The sequence below is a fragment of the Helianthus annuus genome, chromosome 5 (assembly GCF_002127325.2).
Source record: "Helianthus annuus cultivar XRQ/B chromosome 5, HanXRQr2.0-SUNRISE, whole genome shotgun sequence".
Taxonomy (NCBI): Eukaryota; Viridiplantae; Streptophyta; class Magnoliopsida; order Asterales; family Asteraceae; genus Helianthus; species Helianthus annuus.
In genome coordinates this window covers 50,712,694-50,722,767 of record NC_035437.2, presented here as the reverse complement: position 1 = coordinate 50,722,767, position 10,074 = coordinate 50,712,694, and the positions used below count along the sequence as shown (strand labels likewise).

Sequence of the window (10,074 nt, the reverse complement as noted above, 5' to 3'; positions counted from 1 at the left end):
TACTTTATTTATTTATTGTCGTTTTTTAATATTGTAAGATTGCACGGTGATTTTTTTTTTTTTTTTGATACCCCTGAGTTAATGTTCTAGTTCCGCTACTGATCTTGAGATCCCAAATTTTGCAAGCGTAAACAGTTTACAAAATAAAACTAATATATTTGAAAACAATCCCCCACACGTTTCTTCTCTATGTTTTGCTGGATCTCCTGCCTTAAACCCCTTTATTTAATTTACACTTGTTATTACTTTATTTTCATATCAACGATAAAATACTTGCATTTAAATATTATTATTTGTGCTACAGGTTCCTCAATCTCAAAAGTTTTATCGTGACATTGACATTCAAAGTTGCTGATCATAAGGCGTCACATTTGTATTTTACTTATTTTATTTAACTTATCACTTGGACAGTAAAGCCTTGTTGAATCTTGATGAACAAACAAGTTCAAGAAATAGCGGCAGAGTGTGACCAGCTGCCGGAAAGATTTATCCGTAAACAAGATAAAGAGTACGGCAACGTTAGCGACTCCGGTCAGGCAGAACTTCCTTTTATCGATGTTAGCCTCTTAACTTCATCTCCTTTGGAGCTTGAAAAGCTTAAATCAGCTGTTACCACTTGGGGATGCTTTCAGGTTTCTCTAAATAACTGTTTGTTATATGTTAGTTGATGATTTATAATGTGTTGGTATTATTGGGATTATGAAACTTTGATTGATTTTCAGGCAGTTAATCATGGAATTGAAATGGAGAGAGTTCGCGAAATCGGTAAGCTCTTTTTCGGATTATCAGCAGATGAGAAGAAGAAATACTTGAGAGATGAAGATGATGTGGATGGCTATGGAAATGACATGGTTCTTTCGGATGATCAAATTCTTGACTGGGCTGATAGGCTTTATCTCACTGTTCTTCCAGAAGACAAACGAAAGATGCAATTTTGGCCTCAAAATCCTCCTCACTTCAGGTATATCAAACCATCAATCAATAATTAAGGGAAAATTTATACTTTTCGTCCTTTATGTTTGTAGCTGGTTGCAATGGATGATCTTTATCTTTAATAATTACAGCCACAGTCTTTTATTTCGAGAACTTGTTACATCTTCCGTCCTTTAGCACTAACTTGGTTAAAATTTTCAGTTAAATTTATTTACTTAAGGGCAGTTGACTTAATTATTTATAGTATAAATAAAAAAAATAAAATCAAATATAAATACCTTTTTTTTCTCTTTCACTCTCTCTCTCTCTCTCACTTTAAACACTCTCTCTCTCTCTCTAAACAAACAACACAGACATCCCTGGTGAATCCCAATAACCCCCTCCTCCAAATCCAGCCATCACCGACTGTCACTCCCCCACCGACTGTCACTCCCCCACCGCCAAACAATCACTGATAGATTCAAACAAAATATAATTGCAATAATCTGATCAAAGAAATAACTCCTGTTTAGATTCACAAAATTAACAAGCCATTATTTGTTCCAACTTACAAAAAAGCTTGAATCCAATATCTCAAATCTTTCTCCACCACCCCCACCACCCCTGTGTTCGGATTCAGATCCACCACCACAAACATGAAATCCCACTCCACCACCACACCATCGCCGGACACTACAACTAGCTCACCACGTCTCTGATCTATTCATCCATCACCACCGCCTCCATCAGATCTATTCATCCATCACCACCACCCCTGTCTTCCAGACACCCCGTCACCGCTATCAGATCTATTCATCCATCACCACCGCCTCCGATCTCCGGCCAAACCACGCTCACTTAGATCTGACGTTTAGCCACCGCCTCCCATCTCCCGTCTTTCAGATCTGTTCTTTTTGGGCAAGTTTGGATGTGGGGTTTCAAATTCAGAATGAAATCTGGATCTTGATTTTGGAACCTAATGAGAGGAGATTGGAACTTCCTGTAACTACACCAGAGAGATTCATATGTATAGATATAGATACAAGATCTTCATCGCCTAGATAGATTCAGATGTATAGATATAGATGCGTATCTAGAGAGAGAGAGAAAGAGTGTAACATATGAGAGCATTCACATCCTGTCCTCCATCTTCACCTCCAAAATTTTGGAGATATTATAGTTGTTGATTAATGGCAACAGAGGTGATGATCTTAAATGCTGCATGTTTGGATAAACCCTAAAATAGGTATTTGGGGGAGAAGAGTGGTATTTATATGGTGGGGGTAGTTGCTATGTGAATGGACATAAATGCCCTCACGTGCTCTGCACGTGATGTAACTTAACTTAATTTTCTAACTGGGTTTGGGGTAAAGGACGAAAGATGTAACAGGTTTTCAAAATAAAGGACCGTCGCTGTAATTATTAAAGGTAAAGGACATCCATTGCAACTAGCTACAAACATAAATGATGAAAAGTGTAATTTATCCATAAATAAGTTTGTAAATTACTATTTTGTCCCTGTGTTTTAGCTACTTTAACCATTTCAGCCCAAAAATAAATCTTTTAACATATCAGACCATTAGTGTGCATTTTATAACGGTTTTGCCCCTAACACTAACTTTATTTTTTTTTTCAGTTAAGTGTAAGGTTAATTAGGAAATTATATAACTTAGAGCATGTTTTTGATAACTACAAAGTTCTTTTAATATTTAAGAGATTATTGATGCAATTATTCAAATTTTTTTATTTCGTTATTTTAACAATTATTATATAACAAAATACGTTTTGTATATACAAATAAATATGTATTTTCATTAAGCGCTTGTTTTTTATAAACGTGTTTTTTTAAAATAATTTGTTTTTTAACCTTTTTCTTAATCGTGTATCATTTTTAAAATTATTCATTTTTAAACCGGTTGTTTATTAAAATCATTCTTTTATAAGTTGTTTGTCTTCAAAAGTTTTTTTAAAGGATTCATGTTATACCGTTCTTTTTAATTAATCTTTAACTTTTAAACAATTCGTTATTTTAAGTCGTTAATTTTTAAAACCTTTTCTTTTTAAACCGTTCCTTTTAGAACCGTTTTTGAAATCGTTCATTTTTTAAACTTTGTATTCAGTTTACTTATAGCCGTTAGGGAAAAAGAACTTCAGAAAAATGAACGATTTCAAAAAATAGAAAGAATTTAAAAACAATCGATTCTAAACGAACAAGTGGTTTAAAAAACAAAGTTTAAAAAATGACGCTTATAAAAAAACAAAACCTTAAAAAAATAATTTAACAAGTGTAAGGAACTAAAACACCCACGAATTTAATAAATGAAAGGTTAAAAAATAAGAATTTTGAATAAACAAACGGTTCAAAGAAATGGAAGATTTGAAAAAGAAATAAATCATTCTAAAAAAGTTTGAAAAATGAACGGTATTTTGCGAACTTTTTATTAGAATGTTTCTTTTTTTCTTCAAATCTTACATTTCTTTTGTTTTTTATACGTATCGTTTTTTAAAATTTAAAAAATGAACGACTTAAAAAAGTGAGTAGCTTAAAATGTTTAAAAATAAATGATTTTAAAAAGAATGGTATAAAATAAAGTGTTTAAAAATCTTAATAGACAAACGACTTTAAAAAGAATGATTTAAAAGAATAAATGGTTTAAAAAGAAACAACTTTAAAAACGATATAGGGTTTAAACAAAATTATTATTTAAAATGACTTTTATAAAACTAAATGGTTAATGAAAATACATATTTATTTGTATATTTAAAACGTATTTTGTTAAATAATAATCATGAAAATAACGAAATAATAAAAAAAACTTGAGTAATTGCATTAATAATCTCTTAAATATTAAAATAACTTTTTAATTATCAAAAACAGCCCTTAAGGTATATAATGACCTAATTACCCTTACACTTAACTGCAAAAAAGTAACAAAGTTAGTGTCAGGGGCCAAAATTGTTATAAAATGCAACTTTAGGGTCTGATATTGTTGATGCACGGAATGTCTGTTGACTGCGTCTACAAGAAGTCAAGGTCGAAATTGGTCAACAGGGGGTCAAGCTGTAAATATTATGTAAAATAGAAGTAGGTTCGCTTTTCTGTACATGTTGCATAGTGGTCCGCTCATAGGGAATTATTGTGGTCCACTTATGTGTCAAATTGTAACAGGTCCGCTTATATGGCCTGTCATATAAGCGAACCAGGATGTCTATATATAGGGTGGTCATCCGAGCGGACCTTAGACGTGTGTTGGTGCTCTGGAGCGAAACTCTGTCAAAATTTCATCAGAAAGCAATAAAAGCAAAGGAGATTAATAGGACAAGCTGTTGTAACCTTGCATATTCTGATTCCGCCTTTATATGTGAGGATGAGCTACTCTGACTGACTTTTCGGGTCAAAGAACGGTCCAACAGATATGTTAAAAAATTTCATTGTAGGCTGAAATGTTTAAACTGACTAAACCAAAAGGGCAAAAACAGTAATTTACTCTTTAATTAATAAAGTAACATGATCGCATAACATTTTTTTATTCATTTAACTAAACAAACAAGACAGACCACTTCATTTATGCTTATTTATTTAGGTTCCTTTGTATTGATCTGTTTATGTTAGTTCATTTATATTCGTTTGTGTGCGTTAAAATTTTGGTTCCTTTGTATTGGTGTGTTGATGTACTTCATTTATATTCGTTTGTGTGGATTAAAAACTGGTCTAAGTTCGGGAATATAATATTGATTGGGACCGTTGGTGTGACTTTAATATTAGTGACTTGGTTATCTAATGTTTTTTTTTTCTTTTTTCTTGTATTTCGGGACTTCTAGCGTCTAGCTAGCCCCTTCTTTTGGCAATAAAATGTTGGTCGCTCAAAAAAAAAAGTAACCAGTAAAACTCATTGCCATTATGTATCAATACATCAGCTCAATCAAAATTTTAGAACCGGGTTTTGGATAATCAATTGAACGAATTCATTTAATTTATGTACATTCGTTTGTGTATGTTCATTTACGTTTGTTTAGAATAATAACAAACGAACACACGAACGAACATGAACAAGAAAAAATCTTTCAGTTGAGTGTTCATGTTTATTCTTTGTTCTGTTGAAGTTAAATGAACTGACACGAACGAACAAGAAAATCCGTTCATTAATTTAAGTGTCTGTGTTCGTTTGGTTGAAGTTAAATGAAGGAGCAGGAACACGGCGTGACTCAAGAGTATTTGTTGAGTTTTGAGAAGAATAATAAAATTATGCCATTGTGATGTCACAGGGAAGTTCTAGATGAGTATACCTCCAAAATAGAGTTAATTTATGAAGTTACCCTTAAAGCACTGGCTAGATCATTAAACTTGGAGGAGGATTGCTTCTTGAACCAAATTGGAACAACTGCACCGATTAGTGCAAGATATAACTACTACCCTACTTGTCCAAGGCCCGAAAAAGTGTTAGGAGTCAAACCACACGCTGATAGTTCGGCCATCACACTTTTGTTGCAAGACAAAGAGGTTGCAGGACTTCAACTCTTGAAAGATAATCAATGGGTCGGAGTTCCTGTTGTTCCTGATGCTCTAACCATCAACGTCGGGGATCAAATCGAGGTAATCCGTTTCTATTTTCCTGCAAACGTGACAACACCAAATAAAACACTAAAAAACAAAGTAGTATCACCAAAGGCGAGGGGCGAAACTAGAGGGGAGGTGTGTAAGGGTCAAGAGGGTCCGCTGACCCCCAATTCATGAAAATTTATTGGATATTGAAATATAAAATTTGAGTTTTTTTTAACAACAATATGAGTTGGACCCCTAATTGTATCCGGTACATAAAAAGAACCTTATAATGACCCAAAGTTCTGGTTCCGCCACTAACAAGTATCTTTGTCGGTACTCCCATGGTGAAGGTGGTTACCGACAGAAACTCATCGGCAAAACGCAATCTAAAATATGGTCGTGAGTAATCTAATTTGCAACAGATTACTGATGGAAGTTACCAAGGATCATCCACAGTCGACTTTCCTGATGGAACACCGATAATATTTGTAAAAATCATCCAAGGTGCTCGAATCCAATGGGTTATTGACGGATTCCCGACAACTACTTTTAGTGATTACCGACTGAAATACTGTCGGTAATAATAAATAATTATGAAAAGACTTATTTTAAACAAGTGTATATAAAAATGTGCAGATTATGAGTAATGGGATATTCAAGAGCCCTGTGCATAGAGTGTTGGTTAACTCGAGAAAAGAAAGGATGACTCTAGCTGTGTTCTGCCCGGTTCTGTCCGACAAGGTTATCGGACCTGTGGACGGGCTCATTACTGACGAGACACCAAGGTTGTACAAGAACGTCATATACTCCCTCGACTTCTTTTTCAAGATTTACCAACAAGGTGGGCGACCAATTGATGCTTGCAAGATCTGATCATGTGCACAAAAGGGTCTTTTCATCTGAACTTGAGTGTTTATCTGTTTGGCTCCTTATATATTTACTTTTTTTATTTTGTTAGTGTCACCAAAATAAGATAACTAAATCATTGCTGTATAATTGTATGGTGTATGTTGCTAGTTTTCCATAACATAATTACTATCTATGGTAGTTTGGTGACCGGATATTTAGTGACTGATCACACTTCTGTTACTTGTGAACTAACTGGGTTAACTTTTAGTTAGTACAGAATTACTGATGAAAAATAGGTTAAAGTTAGGACTGTTACAAAATATTACTTTAGTTGGAACTATTGCAATATGTCAAAATTAAGATTATTTTTTTCCTTTTATAATTAATTATGAAATACCGAGACGAGAAAGACGGGAAGAAGAATGAGGATGAGAAAAGAAAAAGACAAAAAGTAACGACTAAATTATATTAACACTTGCTTTTTTTTTTCATCTCATTAGTTATGTTACAGTTATAAACTATAATTCCTCGCGGTAAGATCATTAAAATCAGTTGTAAGTAATTGGTATCAAACCTGATTCAAGCGTTCGACAATTGTGTCAACATTTTTTCCACAACTCAGGCGTTCAACAATAGCTCCATAAAGTCCTAAACCAACTGGTAACAGTATCCAAAACTCTTAAGAGCTTTCAACTAGATTTTAATTTAATAATGAATTATTTACTTATTTTTCATTGAATATTATTTTATGGGTTTGAATATATTTTTAATATATTGATGTTTTATTTGTGGAAACAGACAGAGAGATTGTGGAGGACCATTCTTGTTTGTAATCCACCTCCTCCCAAAAGGCTATAAACTTATAATAACAACAAATACCTTATCATCTTGATACTGAGGTCAAATTTTAGTATTTTAAGGCGGGTGAGTACATATTTCAAAGTTGGCGTCGCATTTTGTATTGTATTGATTTAAACATCAACATTTTTTTTAATCAAAATCTAATCTACTTCTAATTCTATATTGAATCCCATTAGCTGGTAGCTCTGGAGAACTACCGAGTCCATGAACAAACAAGTTCAGGAAATAGCAGCTCATTGTGACCAGCTGCCGGAAAGATTTATCCGCAAAGACGATGAAGAATACGCTAACATCACCAACACCGGTGACTCGTGTCCTATGGAGATTCCTGTTATTGATATTAGCCTCTTAACCTCATCTCATTTGGAGCTTGATAGGCTTAAAACAGCTATTACCACTTGGGGCTGCTTTCAGGTCTCTCTTGAACATATCTTCATCCACTTGATCTGAGTTTGTTTTACTAGTTAATTTATATCTGACTGGATTTCAGGCAATTAACCATGGAATGGATGGTTCCTTTTTGGATAAAGTTCGTGAAGTCAGCAGACTGTTCTTCGATTTATCAGCTGAGGAGAAGAAGAAGTACTTGAGGGAAGAAGATGATCTTGAAGGCTATGGAAATGACATGGTTCTCTCAGATCACCAAACTCTTGATTGGACTGACAGGCTTTATCTCACTGTTCTTCCTCAAGATCAACAAAGGCTTCAGTTTTGGCCTAAAATTCCCACCAGTTTCAGGTAAATCTATCTACTATTTAACAACATGCAGAGCGGAAACTAGAATAAACATACAGATATATTTCTCAATAAATGTTTATAAAAATGGTATGAATAAACCATTATGAGATGTGTCTGTTTATAGAGAGTTTCTAAATTTGACCCAAATAATTGAAATTTCATAGTGACTAGAAAATCTTGTTTTTTAAAACCATACATGTACACGTAAATTATGCTAGTTAATGATTTACGCCTTTTTAAGCTAAAAGTGAAGTATTGAAGATTGATAAATTTGGGGAAAAATCTTGGGTGATGAATTCGGAGTCTTAAATAAAAGAATTTAGGTTCCACAATTGGGCAAAACCACCGATGGCTATTTTCCAGATGATCGGGCTTGTCGAGACCTTTTCTATCCGATGGCTATGGGCACCGTAATATCCACTTCTATCACAAGTTACGCTCATAGTTTTAGAAAACGGCTGAGGCATGCGCGTCTAGGCGCGCCTCGAGGCGAAACGCCCAAAAACCGATTCTGAGGCCCACCTCAGGGGGTTTATGTTGTACGTGCGCCTCATAAGGGCTGAGGCGCCTCAGGGGGTTTTTACTTGTTTTTGATGTTTTTGAATTTTTGTGTCAATTTCAAGCAATTTATGTCTTTTTTATGTGCGTTTTTGATCATTTTGATGAATTTGATGATGAATTTAGTCAGTATTATTATTTTTATAAGATATATAATTTTTTTATTAATTTTTTAATTCCGCCTCGGGCTTACGCCTCGGTTCGCCTCGGGCTTACGCCTCGGTTCGCCTCGAGGCTTACGCCTCCTGAGGCGAAGGGAAAACGCCTCAAAAGTCGTTTCTGTTCTTTTAAACCTTGGTTACGCTTGTTTGAAGTTTGGGCTTTATCTACCTTGTTTCCCTAATCCTGCATCTATGATGTTTCAGGGAGGTTGTTAATGAATATTCCTCCAAAATAGAGGTGATAAATGAAGTTATCCTTAAAGCTCTGGCTAGATCATTGAACTTGGAGGAGAATTGTTTCTTGGACCAATATGGGACAACTGCAAAAATGATTGCAAGATTTAACTATTATCCTCCTTGTGCATGGCCTGATAAAGTGTTAGGAGTCAAACCACATGCTGATGGTTCTGCAGTCACATTTCTGTTGCAAGACAAAGAGGTTGAAGGTCTTCAAGTTTTGAAAGACGGTCAGTGGTTTGGAGTTCCTATTGTTCCTGATGCTCTGACCATCAATGTTGGCGATCAAATCGAGGTAAATCTTCGTGTTCTTATGATTTTGTCAATGTGACAACTCTAGATTAAACATACTTGTCAAAATGGTGAACGATATGTACATGTGCAGATAATGAGTAATGGGATATTCAAGAGCCCCGTGCATCGAGTTTTGGTGAACACTAAAAATCAAAGGATTACTCTGGCTGTGTTCTGCATGCCTCAAACTGAAAAGGATATTGGCCCTCTAGACGGGCTGATTACGGATAGCACGCCAAGGTTATACAAGAATGTAACATTTTCGGTCGACTTCTATTTTGAGAATTACCAGCAAGGTAAGAGACCAATTGATGCTTGCAAGATTTGACTATATATATTCAGAAGAAGGTATTTTCCTCTGTCCTTAGCTTTTTAGTTCTTTTACCCATCATGTGTCTTTCTTCTATCTGTATTATTTTATACTAATCACCAGAATAAATATAGAAAACATTGTTATATGATAGGATTATTTAGCTAGTTACTTTTTGGTATACCTGGAAAAAATGAGAAGGTTGGGTCGGACGGGTCAGAATGGGTTGCTTTAAATTATGCCTATTTTAGTTTGGATCAGAACGGGTTGTAACAAAAATGGTACGTGTCAAAACATGTTGTTTAAACAAACTTGGAGCAAACAGCATAAGCTCTCAAGCCACTGATATTGTTTAAGAGTAACAAGCCTTTGGATCATCATTACCAGTTTAAACAACAAATCAAATCAAAATTGCTGAAAAAAACAAAAGAAAAAACAATCATCCAGATCTTCCGCCCATAAAAGATAAGTAGTCAAACTAATGAATTTGATGACAAAGTAAGAGTGTAAATTGAATATATGAGAAACAAGACTGATAATCAACAACTAATATGCTTCTAAGTTGTCAATCAAAATAAAAAAGAAAGGGTATGGATAATTGGAGTACGCCA

The 10,074-nt window shown here is 34.5% G+C and overlaps 2 protein-coding genes across 2 annotated transcripts; both read left to right on the top strand.

Annotated features, from left to right (window-relative positions):
* Window positions 1-263: 263 nt before the first annotated feature.
* On the top strand, window positions 264-6,556 carry LOC110940764 (codeine O-demethylase). The gene is made up of 4 exons (XM_022182327.2): window positions 264-632; window positions 723-961; window positions 5,179-5,506; window positions 6,092-6,556. The coding sequence occupies exons 1-4, from the start codon at window positions 432-434 to the stop codon at window positions 6,326-6,328; spliced, it is 1,005 nt and encodes a 334-aa protein (XP_022038019.1). The 5' UTR covers window positions 264-431; the 3' UTR covers window positions 6,329-6,556.
* Window positions 6,557-7,117: 561 nt separating this feature from the next.
* On the top strand, window positions 7,118-9,675 carry LOC110940763 (protein SRG1). Its single transcript, XM_022182326.2, has 5 exons — window positions 7,118-7,228; window positions 7,342-7,579; window positions 7,656-7,903; window positions 8,827-9,154; window positions 9,245-9,675. The coding sequence occupies exons 2-5, from the start codon at window positions 7,370-7,372 to the stop codon at window positions 9,479-9,481; spliced, it is 1,023 nt and encodes a 340-aa protein (XP_022038018.1). The 5' UTR covers window positions 7,118-7,228; window positions 7,342-7,369; the 3' UTR covers window positions 9,482-9,675.
* Window positions 9,676-10,074: the final 399 nt, after the last annotated feature.